Source organism: Phalacrocorax aristotelis, chromosome 1, assembly GCF_949628215.1.
Source record: "Phalacrocorax aristotelis chromosome 1, bGulAri2.1, whole genome shotgun sequence".
NCBI classification, from domain to species: domain Eukaryota; kingdom Metazoa; phylum Chordata; class Aves; order Suliformes; family Phalacrocoracidae; genus Phalacrocorax; species Phalacrocorax aristotelis.
The window spans coordinates 206,976,895-206,994,951 of NC_134276.1; the positions used below are offsets into that span (position 1 = coordinate 206,976,895).

The 18,057-nt window shown below is 38.8% G+C and overlaps 1 protein-coding gene across 1 annotated transcript in view; it reads right to left on the minus strand.

The window, feature by feature from the left end:
- The window catches only part of SEMA3C (semaphorin 3C), a 127,881-nt gene that overhangs the window by 11,873 nt on the left and 97,951 nt on the right, over positions 1 to 18,057 (minus strand). Inside the window, exons 12-15 of the mRNA XM_075081501.1 lie at positions 13,762 to 13,984; positions 3,978 to 4,066; positions 1,768 to 1,809; positions 348 to 505 (exon numbers count right to left, since the gene is read on the minus strand). Of these exons, the coding sequence (XP_074937602.1) occupies positions 348 to 505; positions 1,768 to 1,809; positions 3,978 to 4,066; positions 13,762 to 13,984 (512 nt within the window). The remainder of the gene's footprint in view (positions 1 to 347; positions 506 to 1,767; positions 1,810 to 3,977; positions 4,067 to 13,761; positions 13,985 to 18,057) is intronic.

An 18,057-nucleotide genomic window follows, 5' to 3' on the forward strand; every position in this document is an offset into this window, starting at 1 on the left:
TCCATAGTAAGCAAGTGAATTTAAACAAAGGGAACAAATGTTTCATTGATTTTGTGTGCATGAGACAGAAGGTTTAATATTTATGATTCAGAATTTTTTTTTTTCTTTTTTAAGACCATTACTTTAAATATGAAAAGGCAAGCTCTTTAGCATAGGCTCTTGCAGCACACACTCCCAGGTGATGAACAATGCCAAGCACAATAGCTACGGAGGGAGGTATTGTTTGTACATAATCCTGAAAGCAATGACATCCCACTTCTCCATCACATTACAACACCCCAGGCTACATAGCAGAACAAAAGCCTGCCTTCCTTGCAGACTTCACTGGGCTGCTTAATACTTCTAACCTTTTCCCTGTGGGATAGAACCTGGAGCAGGAGCTGCCATCCCAGGCGCAGTATGGATCTCGCGCTAGGCAGCAGTCAGCGCAGGCAGTGCCATAGATGTGGCAGCGATGCAAGGATACCTGGGTGACCCCTTCATCTGAGCTCACATACAACTGTTGCTGTAGAAGGAAATGGAAAGATTTATTTCAGATGTGGAAGGGCTTCACCCGAGACTTGGCTAACACACCTAAAAGCATTTCAATTAATTTTGGAATTAACTCAAGACCAAGAGGGGAACCACTAATATGTATAAAGCCAAGATAAACAGAAGTCTCCCAGGTGAACAGGCCTATAATATTTCCACCTTCCTGTTAGAAAACACTTAGAAACACTGGGGATTGTTAACGTTTTTTGGACATTGAGTGTCATTGTTCTGTTCTGGGGCAGACAGGCTGAGTTAATATCACTCAGATTTGAGGACTTGGTTTTTATTCAGTGAGGATTATTGGCTCAAGCCTTTGAACTAAGTATTTTCTCTGCATATAGTCACTTTAATAAATATTATGCAGAGTTCCTAGTTGGATTCTCCAGCACATAGACTTCCAAGACATAAAACCTAGAGATTATGCTGAGACTTAGGGCCAGATTCCGATAGCCTTATATACCTGGAAAAATAAGCGAACAGAACTTTTATAATAAATGAGAGCTTTTGCAAAAGGAGTTCAAAGTGAATAGGTCATCACCAAAATCGGGGCCAAAATGTCTGTTTTACTCAGAAATAATTAATCAATTATTTTTATAATATAAATTAATATAGAACAAAAACCTTGAAACTCCTTTGATCTTTTTGTCATAAAACCAAAAAATTACACTGAATTCAATTTGTTGAATAACATTTACTTATCAGTAGTTTTGTAAAATATTGAGCAACATGCTGCTTGCAAAATCATGGAATACATATTTCTAGTTAGGGTGTTTGACATTTCAGCAGAAATCCTCTCAGCTGTTTTCATTATTCTTATTGCCATCTTTATTACTAATAAACAAACATGCACAAATGCACCATGGACCCAACGCCCCAACACTGCCTTTTTGCATGGACCAGACTTCCAAGGAAAAAATTCTATTTAGGACTTATAGAAAAAAAGGGGAGGACAAATTTCCTCTTTTTGTACGTTTTTTCCCTTACTTTTCAAACAAAACAAAAAAAATACACTTTCACTAAATTAGAAATGATACGCAATGAATAGAAATGGTTTATCTTAGTGGCTCTGGGGCACATAAACAGCTCATGCAAACTTCAGTCAAGTTTCTCCATATCCATTACGGAAAAACTCTTGCCTATATTTAGTATGCTACACAACAACTGCTATTCTAACATCTTTAAGCCAATTTATTTCTCAGTTAATAAGCACTAAAAAAGTACCCCATTTTTCATTACCTTTTTAGATGAAATCTTCATTGTTGTTATAGGAGAATTACTCTGAAAGACAAAATTCCAAACCACATTTACAAGGACTCTCTTGTTAATACTGTCCCAACATTAAAATTTAAAATTCAATAAAACCTACGTCATATCTAAGAAAACTATCACTTCTCGTAACTTGGAAAGGCATCACTCCTACTAATTTTTTGCTATTTTCAGAATTAAACAAATGACATAAATACAAGCAATGTCTCACTAAATGTATTGGCTCAACTCAACTGCATTATTATTACTCATGTGCATCAACAAGTTTTTGTACACTTCTAGTTAGCCTGCATCTGCGTTACCTCAGCAATCCAGGAGCAATGTGTTTTGAAGCCGTTACTCTCACTTTGTAATAAGAAACAATGTTTGTTCTTCAACGATGATGATAAAGAAAAATCATACAATAGCTCATGCATATTTACCACATGATCCAGATAAGAATAAGTCATATTTCTTCTACACATTATTTACAATGCATACAGTTTGGTTACCATCCAACATATACTTTCAGATTATCACTGACTAGAATATTAAAAATGGCATGTGTGTTATTGAATGTTTCTTTCCCAGAGACAGTACTGTATACTACTGTGTGTCATCACTGTACTCTGTTATTGCCTGTGTCTAAACCAAACGTTAAAGAGATGGAAAAGGAATTATCACATTCATTGCCTTAAGCAAGTGAAGCAATTCATTATTCATATCCAAACAAATGATAACATTGATGGCAATAAAAATGTTCAGCATTTTTTGAAAATGTAGCATTTGATCAGTCACAAAAGAAAGCCATAATGGTGGGTCAGGATTAATTGCAGTGGACTACAAGCAGAGCAGGGAGGCCAGGACTAGGAAATCTGGCTGCGAATCATGTGAATTGGCAAAGATTTGAAGGAGTTTAGAGCTGCTGTAGTGTTTAATGAACTGTCTGGAGACTCAAGGTCAAATACAACATTGGATCTGATGGCACATTTTCCTTTCCTTGCTTATACTCTGGAAAGGAATCAGAGCTTTGCTTACTCTTGATATTTACTAGCACACAGCCAGTGATCTCATTCCCACCCTCTTGGAGAGACTTGTCAAAATGCTGCCATGTTGCCCACACAAACTGCAATGGCAGAGGTTACAATATCACGATTTTGATGGTTCAGGATAAAAAAAAGTCTATGTACAGAGGCCCAGAAACTAAGTTTAGGGTCAGGATTCCTCTCAGCCCACCTATCTGCTTACTTTATTAACTTACCTTTCAGTAAACGGAATTAGTAATATTTGGGTGAAGGGTACTTTTTAGGTAATATTACTCACATACAACTTTTTTAAAGGGAAGTCTTCAACAAAAGCCTAGGAAGACTAATTATGTCTTTATGAGGGTTAACACAGAGGTTTCTTAAAGACATTGTTAAAGCTGCCTGTCTAGATAAAAAAGCTTAAATTTTCCTTTTCGATTCCCCTCAATGAAATAGAAAAATACCCATGACAAAACCCTTAACTAAGTTTATAGATGCATACTACCACTTGCCCCGAGACTACATTTTTAAAGAATAGCCCATTCAAAAATTTGAAAGGGATTTTTCAACACAGGGGGAATATTTTCTTTAGGTTATTACAAGCTGCTACATGCCAGAGTGATTGACAGAGGCTATTCCCTTATTTCTGCCTGTAGTTGTTTGTGTTTCTTTTCGGCTTATGTTGTGTTAAGCTTCTAGCTTTCTTGACTCCAGAGGCATGTGGCTTTGAAGAACTGGAGTTAAGCAAAACCAATACTAGTTTGCTTCCATTCTGCTGCTCAGAATCAGGAAAATTATCAGATAATCAAAGAAGTACAAAAATCTTAGATTCAATCTGTAAATACCGACATTCTCAATTCATGATGCCAATGATAAATGTTGCCTTCTGGCAGCCACTACCACATGACCTTGTGATAACGTGACCGTCGAAAACATTCTAGCCAGTATAAAAACATTTTTTAAAAAAGGGCCTTAAATATAGGGGAAGAAAGAACTTAAGCTAGCTACAGTCTTCATAACAGTGGACATTTTATATTCCTCTTTGGGTGGGTATCAAGCTGACAGTATGCACATTTACTTGATCTTTTATCAAGTCACAGTTGCCCTTGCCAAACTTTCTTAGAACAAAGTGTGTGAACACACACATTGAAGAGTAAAAGTAGGAGCAAGCCAAACCTGAAAAACCTCCAGCTCTTCTAAAATGAGTTCTCCACTTGCAGAGAAGTTGGTGGGTAGGACAACAACTTTTTGGACGGTTCCTTGATCTGGAAAAGATGAGAAGTGAGACCATGTGACAGAGAGAGATACAGAAAATAAAAAGCAGACGAATCATTACCAATTAGGAAAAGAAACCATCAAAGCAAGCACTATGCCACAGAGAAAGGTAAGAAATGCGCAGTAATTTCTAAGGTTTGTGGTCAGAAAGAATCATGAGATGATTCCTCATATAGGAATACTATATATAGTATTAATCTCATATATGAGCCTGAAGAAGTCATGGTAAGATGGGAGTTGCTGCCATTACTGTTACCATTCTACCCACAAAGATCAATCGTGTACAGGCACACAGACAGAGGCAGTATCTATCCTAATGATCTTAAAGTAAAACCACAGCAATATAAACAGGTAAAAGGGAGCCACTGCAGAATTTAATAGATATTCATATTAATTAATAAAACAACAACAACTGATGATATGAAAGGTAAACCTTCCAAAGAATAACTCTATCCACAGCTATACAAAGTAAGGTGAAAGGTTTGTGTTTTTTTTTTTTTCCAGGAAAGTCAAACAATAATGAAGTCTGTTATATATTTATAGGAGTTAATATTTTGGTCCATCAGGGAAAAAGGAAGAGCAAGGTGAAGATATTGTAGCTACTGTATCATGGCTGCCCTCTCAAAATACCATTCCAAGCCTCCCAAACCCACGCAGATCAAAGGAGTAAGAAGTAAGAAGGATGGGGCAATGGCAGTGTTTTTGTAGGGTAGATGTGATGAGTGAGACCAAAGGGATATTTGTGATCCATTTTCCAAATTTGCTATGCAGAAAGAATATCTGAGGTGGAGGGGTCCATCTGTGAAGGCTCTTAAAGGCTGAGACAGCCACCAAAGTATTTCTGATGTGGCAGAAAACGCAGACAGTGGAAGAGACAAGCATTTTTACTTGGAAAAATCACAGCACATAGATTTCCTCCTGCCTGAAAAGCCTGGAAATTAGTCTGAGTAGAATAAATTTATTTGCTCAATATTGATTCTGAGAAATGAGACCACATAGTATAGATTCTGTTCGACCTTCAAAAGTTTTATGAGCAATATAGACTTGTGCTGTTAGTAAAACATTAGTATAGTGCAATATAGGTAAGTATCTAGTGTATTTTTATGGATTTGTAACCGAGGAAAGGAAATCTCAGCTTCCTGCTTGGCAATTCATGAAGTAGATAATGTAAACTCAAAAAGGGCAATTTTGCTTTTGCTTTTAAGGTCAGTGACTAAATTCCATAGCTGGAGCTGCAGGGCAAGTTGGTTACAGTAAATAATTTACATCTTCTTATTTCCCTGGAGAAAGCCAGTAAACAAGAATATATTTCATTTAAAAAATGTTTAAAGCCAGAATATTCATATGTAATGACCTGACCACACACAGAGACCACATTGCGGAATTTTGTCATTTAAAAACAAAAAAAAGGAAAAGAGACATTTAAAGCTGACAAGACTTAAAAATGTGCAGCTATCAATTGTACATGCTCAGGGCATGTTAGGCATGAATTTTTCATAAGAATTTTCTATGGAGAACATTCATTCTAATTATACAATGGCATGATAAACCAGTTCCTTCTGAAGAAACTTTACTGAAACTAAATCTTGTGATAGCACAGCTGTGGTCTAGACTGGGTGCCAGTATTAGCAAAGCTATGAGAACCTGAGAGAGATTTACTAACTGCCAGGACCCACTGAAGCTTTAAACTGCTGCAGATGCACCCCTCATTGGAGCTAAGGAGAAGCGAGTGTGTGTGTGTGTGTGTGTGTGTATTTCTGCTCCTCCTAAAGTGAATAACCCGCTCACAGATATACACAGCTTAGGTCCAGTGTACCTCTGTCTCTTTGCATCCTTTTATCAATGTCCTTCCCTCTAACATTAAACTACACCATACAAAATACTGTATCAGAAGTGCAGGAAGGAGTTGCAGCCTTTCGTGGCTTTTTTAGCTGCCTGCAAAGTGTCAACTACCTGTAACACTGACATACAAGGCACTAAGCATGTTGTCAGTGACCTTACCTGCAAAGGAATGTGAGGGTGCTGAAGAACCGGTTTATTTCAATGATCCATTAGCACACATTTTAAATTCCTAAATTGCCTTTGGTCCCCAAACATTGCCCCAAACTGAAAACTGAATCTGAGGGGAGATTTTATCCTGGGCATTGGCACAGAAAATACTGATAATGTCTGATGCCAAGCCCTTGTGTCCTAATAAACTTTCCTATTTAAAAACTAGCTTCCTATCTGCCTTTTGTCGCACCCTGGCAAAATACACAGAGTTAAGGACTGTTTACCTTGGTATTCATTCCCTTTGACTCAATATTTTACCATTCGTTTTGACTTGGTATTGTACCACGAGGGTCAGATCATTGCAGAAAGGAATGTTCCATTGTTTTAAAGGAATTAGTAAACTTAATACAACATTTAAAATAAATATTCATGTTAGGGAAAGTAGGCAATAAAAAGCTATTCATTAAGTGAAAACACTTAAAGCAAGGAAGTCCAATAGTCTGCATATATATATACACACACACATAATTCCAACAACACATGGCTTGTTGGCTATAGCCCTCCACCTAAAGACAGTTTTTCCAAACTACAGAGAGATTTTCTACTGTTTCTCAGCCTGTTCCTTAATAAATGAAATGCCCAGAAAACACTTATTATTCATTTCTCAGTCGTACTGATATCTCCACTGCAAACACAGTAGCTGACAGATTAAGCACTTAGATGTGTTTGTGTCAGAAAGCTTATGGTACATCGGAGTTTTGCTTATTTCCTTTAATGGCAAGACAGCAAACTAAACTCCCTGGGTCAGAAAGAAGGCTGGAAACGATGCAGCACTGTGCATTGCAGGAGATACACACAAAGTAGCAGGGCCGGAGCTGTTTCCCAGTGTATTTCATAATACATAATCTTTTGTGTTGTAAGCCAGACATAAGACATCATCAAACAAGTATAAATAAAATTTTTTCATGTTTAGGTCAACATACAAAATTATAGGCTAATTCTGTACAAATCAGGGAAGTGAACAGGATGGTTTCCTTTACCATTTACTCGTTACTTCCAGAAATCCACTTGCAAATAGTTCTGCACTGTTAAGATTTCACAGTCATGAAAAAAGCTATTGTGTCTCCAGAATATCAATCCACCACTAGAATACACAAAGTGAAGAGGCAGATTTATGCTCACCACCTCCCTGACTTTTCACCCAGAGCTGTCTGAAGCCTGCATTAGCCCAGCAGCCTGTGAGCTGAGAGCAGACGGACAAGTGAGAAGGAATCTCCCCGAAGCTGACGGCAAGAGGACAAGGGTGACTCATAATGACTGCTTTTCTGTTTCAAACCTGCTTGAATAACTGCAGTCTTCCAGCTTGTCAAGGAAGACAATGCTACTGAGATTGTGCTCCTTCTGAGAGGACTGGAGAAAGAGGGAACAGCAAGGGAGGAAAGTGCTAACATCCTGCAGGCTAAAAAATGGTGTAGGGAGTATGCAGAGTGGGAAATAAATGGAGAAGGCAGGGAGTCCAATAAATGGTCCAAGAAGGGAGACAAAATACTAATATTAATACTAATACTAATATTACTACTAACAGTATAATACCACAACCTTCCCTGAAATGCAGGACATGATTCAGTCTGGTATTAATCAGCTAAGCTTCAATGATACCGGTTGGACTATCCCTGATTACATTAATTCTCCTGGTCTGGCTGACCATGGGCAATGGAAAAGGCAAAGCTTAATGTACAGCAATGAGGAATACACAGGTGTTTGGCTGGAACCTGTATTCCAGAAGCTGAATCTGCAGGTCTGAATTTAAATCTCATTGTCAGAATTTCTACTAGCTTTCCCTTCCCCAGCCCTAAGTGAACACTGCAGTTGTCAGTACTGTGAGCCTCAAAGAGTTAGGACCAATCCACCCCTGAGCCACATCACATGCACAAATTGAACAAATAAAAAACCTGACTTTTCCACACTATAAAAAAATTAGTCCAATGGGCACCAGCTGCTATCCTGCCAGCATTTTCACTGAGAAGCCTCCCGCAGTAATCCCCCTCTCTGATGTGCCTGACACTGCTGGAGAACCTCTGAAAACTCTTCTCCATGTTGTACCTGTCAGCCTGATGGCACCTTAATTATTTTTGGTCTCTGATCTGAGTTGAACCTGATGCAAACAATTAATATTACACAGGGAAAAAAAGCACAGAGTTTGCACAGAGCTTAAAATCTCTCTGCTTGAGAAAATGTGCAGGCTCAGCAGAGCACCTGAGGTGGTGGCCGGCTAGCAGTCAGGGCAGAAAGCAAGGTCCCCATGCTGTCTGCTGTCCTTAGGTATCTGCTGTAAGTCAGGGCTCCCACCACAGCCACCTAACTTCTTTGTGCTTTCGTTCACTCATCTGTCAAACGGGTGTAATTTTTTTTCCAGCTCGTAGTATCGCTGTGAAACTTTGTGAAGTCATTTCAAGCTGCATCAAAGAACAAAAAGGCAGATATGAATGTCTACTGAGCTCACACTTCAGGACAAAACTTTCACATAGCCCCAGCTCTGACAATCTTCTGGGACACACTGTGATCTTGTTTGGAAAAAAAGTGAACAGGGAAAATAAAACAGGTGGAGGAATGCCCTCTTAACTTACATATATTCTTAAAAGGCTGTGAAAAAGCACTGGGTGAGTTGGTCAATGAAAGGTTTTGAATGACGCCGGCAGTATGACCGAGAGGAAGAAGGAAACTGTCTGCCGCCTGTTGTGCCACGGTTGTGCAACACCATCTTCCCAAGCTCACAGACACGAAGCTGCAGCCAGCAAGTCTGTGGGAGGCAAGCTTGCTCTTCTGACCAGATTATCTCTCTCCGTTAGAATCTGTAGCTCATTACATGATTTTGGCTATTGCGTTACTGGAGGCTACTGTTGTCAGCAAGGGTTAGTTTTCCAAAAAGACAGCCATCATGTAACACCATGAAAAAGAGTATTACAACCTTATGCTCTGAAGACACTTACTGCATCCAGACTTTGAAAACAAGTGTTGCACCAGAAAAGATAATAAGAAACATTGATCAACCTCATGCCACATCTGATGCATGTGGCCCACATTAATCATCTCAATAAGCCACACTAAAGTCTGAAGTGCCTTTTCATGATATTTAGATCTTTTTACACAAAACCATATCCTATTTTGATAGCATGGAGCTGAAAAAAATCCAATTGGTGCCCATGGCTGTTTAATGTACCTAAGTTTGACCCAGACATTTAAATATTGTCATAAGATCAAAAGCAATAAAAAACCCCATGTGTAATCTTATGGTTGTGCAATCTGTGTGTACTTTGACCGAAGGCTTTCGTACTGCAAGCATTAGGTGGCATGCTTAAAAAATAAATATTAATCTCAAGAAAATGTGCTCATGCTGTTTTACTGCTGCTCTTAAAACTCACATGGAAAACAATCTACCAAAAGATAAACAGAAAATATTGAAAGCTCAGGTTCTTTAGAAATAACTGAAATGAGTAAAGTAATTACAGTAAAACTCTAGGGTGAATCAAAAACTTCAGGACTGAGACCTGGCCCACCACAGAAATGAGATAATCAACGCAGAACTCTAATTCTAAATTGCTGAACTGAATACGGCATAGGGAAAAAGTATCATCAGAATTACCCTTGTCAAATATGCAAATGAGTGACTACATTATATCCAAGTAAATTATCCCTCGGGTTTCTGTTTGGGAGATGAGGTATACAGCACTCTTCCCTTGTAGCACTGCTCTCTACCATTAAAGACTTGCTCCTTACTCTAAATCAGCTCATTTCAGGGGGTGGGGCGGGTGAAGAGATCCCTTTGGGTGGACTTAAAACTTTTGTTAAGTGCTTTGGGAGTCCTCAGGTTGAAAAGTATAGGGAAAATAGGAGATCGTTATCATTTGAAAAGCGGGTGGAATGCTGTGAGAACAATGTCTGTCCCTGGGATTTATTTTGTCAGCTATGTAGGCAAGCAAGGGAGAAAGGGAGGAAAGCAACGTATTAACTCTGGGCATGGACCAGCCCCTGTGAGCTGACCACTTTTGTCTGGGCGTGCAAAGGAAACACTACATTTAGTTCACATGAATGTGAAAAAATGACACAGCTGCCTATACCCTCCCATGCCATGGCTACATGATGAAAACCACTGGGGTTCTTGGAGCTTTATACTTCTGTTATTCTTCACTTGCATTCAGGAACTGATTTATTACTGAGGCTATAGAGGAGGAAGAGAGGAAAAGCTAAACATTTTGTGTGCTCTGCATCTGGCAAGACATAAAACATTCCAATTTCAAGCATGAGACAGGTCACTGACAGTGACAGACATGGCTGGCAACATCTCAGTTCAGCAGCAGTAACTCATCATCCAAGCTGAGTGTAATTGTCACCAGGTGTCAAGTCCCATTGTCTTGGGCTGTGGGGCTCCAGGCTCCCAAGGAAATTATCACATGAAATTCTCCTATACAATGTGGTTTTTGCCTTTGCTGGGATGAACTGACACCAAAGCAAATCCCCTCTGCATTCCTTTTGACAGTTAATATCTCTATCGAATCCTCCTGAGTGTCACAGAAAGCAGAGGATAAAGAAAACAAGTTTCTCCTCTCAGTGGCTGAAACTTGATCACTTTTATTTAAAATGGCTGAGAAATGCAGGAACTCACATATTGCACCAGTTTCTTCTGAGGAAGACTTGGAAGCTGTTAGTGTCCTGTACCCTGCTCAGGAAGAATAATGCCTCCCCCCCAACTCACTAGAAAGCAGACAATGATCCTCATCTCCAGTGTGATACAGAAGATAAAGCAATGAATATAAAAGTATCAAGAGCTGCATTTTACATATTTGTCCTATAATGGACACTGTGTTGATACACAGAAAAGGATTAACAAAACGTAAGAACAGGCCAAGGTACGCTGATGTTTTTAACGAATCGCAGGTGTATGTGTGAGGCCACACTGGTCACCTAAAACCAGACAGAAGCTAATCAGAGTATAAAATGAAATGAACTGTATTTATCTCTTGGAGAATTACAGAAATGCTAAATATCAGTATTGTGCATTTTCATGCACATGTCAAATTTTCAATACATTTGCAGTATTAACTACCACTGATACAATATGAATCCTATATTGGTTGGGATCCTGTATTGGTTGGAAACCTATATGTCTTGTATTTTCCACTAATTCTTAGAATTTTCCTCCAATTAACATTAGATGTGTATACAGCATTTTAAAACAATGGCACCACTATATGAAAAAATGCATAAAGTGTTAATTTGAAAGATCTATACTATCCTACCAAGCTAAGACTCTGGCTAAACATAGTGATTTGGCAAGGAATAAAGCTAATAGAAAACCAAACCTTCCCTTTTACTAAGAGTTCTGGTGGAGTTGTATAACAGTAGTAGGGACAATATCTATTAACACTTCTGATATTTCTACAATAGTGTACAAAGACTTTTATTTACTTCTGAGGAAAAGGAGGAAAATCACCCTAAAGGGCCCCAAAGTCAAGAACTGTAGCTGCATTAATTAAACTAAAAAGAAAATGTGGTTACATGCTAGGGAGGGGAAAAAACCCAACAAAAAAACAACAACAACAACAAAACCCAGCTCAAGAAGAAAGCCCTGTCTTAATTAGCTTAATTTGGTAGTTTCCAATGACTCTGCAAGTAGGATCAAAGAGATCTTCAAGAACACCTTAAAACTCATTTATCAGCTGCCAACCAAGAAAACAAAAATACCAAGATAAAAAACTGATGAAATTTCTAATGTAATTCATTACATGGAGCTGCTTCTGCCCTGACTATGCCTTATAGTACACTAAGCGTTCACAGTACAGTAGATGGTGACCTGGCAAAGGTTTGACACAAGAACATGAACGAGGTGTTTCTGTTTTCCTATTTCCTTTCATTGAACTGCAGAACCCTGTAGGCTGGAAGAGGCCTCTAGAAGTCATCTAGTCCAATCCCCTACTCAAAGCAGGTCCAATTAAAGCAGGTTGCTTGGGGCTGTGTCATGTTGCATTTTGAATCCTTTGAGTCTCGGGGATGGAGAATTCACAACCTCTCTGTGCCTGTGTTCCGATGTTTGATCACGCTGACGGTGAAAACCTTTTCCTTTATATCTAATTGCAATATCCCACATTGCAACTTGTGTCTATTGCCTCTCACCCTGACACCGAGCACCTTGAGAAGAGTCCAGATCTGGTTTTTCCTGTTAGATAGTTGTACCCTCCCATTAGATAGTTTTCAACAGCAATAAGGTCTCCCCTTAGCTTTCTCTGCATAAACTCAATTCTCTGCCTCTTCTCATACATCACATGCTACAGTCTCTCAGCTGATCTTGTTCCATTAGGTCAATGTTTTCCTTGCACTGGGGAGCCCGCAACTGGACATGGTACTCCTGACACGAGCTGAACACAGGGGAAGAAACCCTTCCAGCAACCTGCTGGCTGGATGCACCTCTGCTAATACAGCACAGTGTGCAGCTGGCCTCCTTTGGCACAAGGGCACCCTGCTGATTTTGATAGCTGAGGAGGTTTTTCTAAGAAGAGTGAAGAGAGTTCCTTTAAATCCTGCCCCTATAGAAGCCTGACATTCTTGAGAGATGTTTTAGCACCAGCTTCCTAAATCTGTTATAACAGGATGGTTAATCCCAGCCCTATGTGAGTTTGCTGGCAGACAGAGTTATTCTACAAACAGAAAACAACCAGGACCCCAATAATATGTGAACTATAAAAGCAATGTAAGCCACCTCTGTAATTATTTTCAGGTATTCAGAGGTATATTTGTTCTCCTGGAGTACTTTTCCTTTGTTCTACTTGAAACCATCTGTAGTAAAAAAGATTAGCCTTTGTGCCTACCAACCTATAATGCCCTGTTAAGCCAGCAGGAGTTTCAGATGTGAATCAATCCTAGGGTATAGCCAGAGTACGACTGTGCTTGTCTGCTTCAATCAGAAGAGTGTGATTCATAGCTGAATATTTTAAAAAACTCAAAATTGATCAGTACAAGAATCACTTGACCTGTTTCCTGCAGACTTCAGAAGCATAACACCAGATTGAAATTTGATGTAACTAAGAACAAAATGTAGGTTACATTAGATAGAAATTATTTTAAAATACTTGGATCCAATTCTCTGTGTCTAGTACTGCTAGGACTCCAACCATTTGTTTCTTTTTCTTTGCTAAATACTTCCATATTTTTACTTTTTTTGGTGGACTTGTTATTTCTGCCTTTGTAACATCCTGATCAGACTGTGTTTTTCTTCAGAAGTAGCTTACACAGCATATATTAAATAATGATGATGAGAGTACACAAAACAATACAAAGCCAGATTTTGGTATGTTTACTCATGTTAGAGAGCATCAAATTCTAATGTGGAATCATGCTGCAGACAAACCATATTAATGAGAAATATTATAATTTTGATCAAATACAATATACACTACTGTTGATTTCTGTCTCAAAATTCATATCAATACATTGTATCTCTTGCACATAATTAACGTCTACAGGAAACATATAAGTGCATAGAAGGTAAAAAAAGCATAATTTATGGATTTCTATAGACATTTTTGTAGACAGTAAATATGTTTAAACAAATATTTCTGGAAGCTGTAATTTGTACAGAGTGGAGCTGATTGCAATTTATAATGCAGTCAAGGAAAAAGACTTGCTAAGTTTGTCTTACCTGTTCCAAGAAATAAGACATGATATCTTCCGTCAGCAGCATTCACTCGGTCCACAGCAATCTTTGTATACTTGTAGTCGGCTCCTATCCTGATGATTAATGGCCTCTTGTGTATTGGGTAAATGGGATTAAACATCAAAGGGTGATTCCTGATGAAGGTCACAACATCATCTGGAAACTCTTTGGTTGTCCGCATATTAGGTGTGAAGGCTCCTCCTGGACACTGTAAGAAACATGCACAGCAATGCTTAACAATACTTACCATCTTTCAGAGAGTTTTCATCTCCAAGTCATTTACAAATATTGACAGATAGTTGACAAATTAAGTTCCTGAAAGAGCACTTCAGACTCTGACTGGAAGTAATTATTTTCCAGGAATGGGAATGAGGTGCTTGAATAGCTAAGATTTGAACTCTCATCAGTTCAGATAAAGCAAACACAGACATATTTTTGGACTTTCAAAACCCAGCTTGATAGCAAAGATACATACTTCTGGACTTATTTTCACATTCTTTATGCTTCCAAACTGCCCGTTGAGAAAAAAAATCCAAGCGATTGGTGTGGGAAGATACTAAACTTCCACAGCTGGTATGTTATAGATTTAGTAAAAAGGTAAAATCTGGTATTAACTCTAATCCGGCCAATATCCCTGTAGTCATTATGTTGATCATGAGATGGTGAAAGGACCTTCGACTCATCTTCATTTGAACAAACAATAACATGGAGTTGATGAGTGGGACCCATGACAACTCATTTATGTCTGAGAACTGACCATTCACAGAAACTTGTCTACACCTTCCCCTATGCCCCAGAAATAACAGAGGTCCACAAATACTCTGGATGCTTCCTTATATGTAATGAAGAACCATCCAAGTAATCAGCCCTGAGGCGTATTGGGTCTCATGAGGAAATAAAAGCAATCTCAGAAATCTCAAGTGTTTACTAAGAGTGAAACTAAAAGACGACTGTGGTGAGAAATCAGGAGCTCTGTCAGTAACTGGTACAATGTTCTGGATGTACCTATGTTAATTTACATGGCTTTTTTCATCCACCATTACCTCACTTCTGAATGCTGCCCTTGAACTTTCATTTTATCCCTTACCAGATTTTTGAGCTATGAAACTCTTCTCAGAATATTGGAGCTATTCAGAAATATTTCAACACAATATTTTTCCAGTTGGAAAATGTTGATTTGTTCAGTACGAAGCATTTCATGGAAAAGTGTTTATTTTGATGAGGACCATTCTTACGTTTAGGATGGAATTTCTGGTCAAAACCACAGACACAAAAATAGCTAGTAGCTTAGGGAGAGATTTACCTCACCTGACTTCTACTGTCTCAGACTCAGGCAGTTACTCTTAGTTAGCCATCTAGGTTTCCTCTGTAGTCAGTAATTCAGACTAGATGCCCTGCTTTTAGATGGCTAAAATTACATACAATGAATCATACTGTGAGAGACTCGGAAACTCACTGGGGATATATGACTCATGTGTCCAACCTACCTGAAGTGAGCAAACGTTAGAATCTGGGTCTTCACCTCCCAGGGGATCCCTCTAATCACCAGGCAGGAGTGCCCATTCTACCCTCACTGCTAAAAGCTGTTCCATCTTGTGCACATAATAAACTATTCATTGGGCAATACCAGGAACAAAGTAGAGAGGGGACTGCAGCCTAATCCTAGGCTTTAGAATAATCTTCTGGCTCAGTTAGGGTTTAATTATTTATACAAAGTGTAACAGCTCTAGTAGGAATTCTTTAAAAGAAACTGCTCTGGCATCAGGAGGGATGATGGATTAGGACCCAAGGGAATAGCCCGAAGATATGCCAGGGGAGGTTTATGTTGGATATTAGGAAAAGGTTCCTCCCCCAGAGGGTGGTGGAGCCCTGGAACAGGCTCCCCAGGGAGGCGTCACGGCACCAAGCCTGGCGATATTCAAGAAGCACTTGGACAGTACCCTCAGAGACATGGTGTGAATTTGGGGTTGTCCTGTGCAGGGACAGGAGTTGGACTTGATGATCCTTGTGGGTCCCTTCCAACTCAGGGCATTCTGTGATTCTATGATCAGTTACTTTCAAAAAGAAGAATCAGAACTCAGTTCAGATATGGGCCTCTTTTCCCATCTGACATCCTTGACAATTGATTCTTCTGGACTCTTATTTATGCTGAGGGTTTTGGTTTGGTTCTCATTAGAAATGACACTACATGCTAGCTGTCTAAGTCCTCACAAAACTGAATTCTGATTATCTTGTTTGCTTTACTCCTTCCCTCTGTGGCACTTCCATCCAGAGTCTTCCAGGAAATGTATGAAGCTATCTGTTAAGATTAGCAACAAATGCTGAAAAAAGAACTGTCTTCATAAACTTGTAGGCTATCAGCAAGATTATTCTACTTGGCAGTGATCTGGCAGAGCCCAGTTTCTCTCCAGAGGGATTCTGTTTCACGAGCAGTTCAAATTAAACTTTCCTGTCCCACACAGCTGGGTTAAAAGACTTTCTCTGATACTTTCTATCCTTCCATTCTTGACTTGGAGATCAGAAGACCTTTGCCTGTGACTTACTGCAAAAATATCTGTGCTATGGTTCACCCCAGTATGACCCTAAAAACAACATTATATCGTTCTGAACAAAGCCTTAGCAAACATCTTTAATCAATTAATTCTTTTGCTATCCCCCATATAAACCAATGACAAGCAGAAGATGTTACTGAGGAATGCTATAAGCTCTCCCTTTCCTGAAGGGATTGAATGTGCATCCTTCACACCTCATTCAAGGAGTTGCATACATGATAATTACGTCCACAGTTGATCACCATGCAGTCAGATTGCAGAGAGAAACAGAATTTTTTACTTTACAGCATAGTCCCCTGTAGGTACAAAACTGCTGTAGGTACGAAAACTATTTCTGTAAACTCTGAAAAATGGAAACTATCCTCAAACACCACTGAATTTAGTAGCAAGATGCCAATTATGTAGTTTTTTCCCTTTCTTTTTCCATAAGTAAGTTTTGCTTGTGGAGAAATAAGAAACCATTGGTATTTAGTGAAGGGCAGCCAAACGCTGCGGAGGTGATTATGGCCAAATGAACGTACTGCTTTATTTAATCCTAGTGAAGCTATGCCGAAGTCTTTTCATTGTTTATCCGATGTCCTGTGACACAATGAACATTCATTTCTGTCCATTGGTTTAGTATTAATATCTCTTTAGGCAACTGTAAAGTAGGATTTTCCATGTCATATAAAAGGCATCCCTGTCAGTCCAGCATCCCAGAAATTGCAAAAAAACTGTGTTCCAGAGGAAAAAGCCTCATGCCCCATAGTCTGCAAGTGTGGCTATTCAAAGTTAACCCTCTGAACACAAATTCTGAGCAGCAAAAAATCCCCATGTCCTAATTTTTACAGATGCTTTGACATAAGTGAAAAACTCCAGCTTAGAAAATACACCTTTAAGATACTGTGTTGTGGCTGAGTTGTGAGGAAGCACAGAAAAGCCAGTGATTAGAAAACCAGCAACGATCATCTTAAAAGCATCTCTATTGGCTTTATTTTTTGTGTGAGCTATGATCTAAGAATGTATCTTCAAATTCAGGCTCAGCAGCACATCTGAAAAATGTATATAATTTCTGTCACCATGTTAAATCCAAATCTGAATTTTCTCTTCCCTTTCCGTTGTGCTGCCCAATTTCTTTAGGCCAGTCTTAAATACCTCATAAGCTTCCATGAGGCAGACCAAGAAAAACCTGGCAGTGGTTGTGGAAACACGCACAGCTACAATATTCTGAAGCAGCAAGAAACTGAAATGTGACTAGTCACAAGAGTGTGAAACTTCCTTTTTAAATGAGTCTTTTTTATTTGGTAAAGTTTAAGTGTAAAGCCTCAGTGAACTCATAAGATTAGAGCTGTATGAATTAATTGCAAATAAAGAATAATGCTAGAACTGGATCTTAGTATCTTAGTGGAATATCAGGTATTGATTAGCTAATTCTAGACATCTGGGAACATGAAGTCCTAAATCTTACAGCTGCACTAAAATGTCATGAAGAATTGTGTGAACAGGGACAGCTATTCCAAGCATCTGTGCATTAGTGTACAAGAGAGGAAGAGAAAGAACAAGATCTACAGCACAAAGACAAATATGAATGAAACAATGATATGGTTAAAGGTTCTTGCAGTGACTTGCAAAACTAAAATATATTTAATTCCCTGTGATAAATGTAAAAGCAACAGTGTTCATCTAAAAAAACCCAACTACATCATTGAGAGATGATTTATGATTCTGTGCATACTGCTTTAATTCTGAT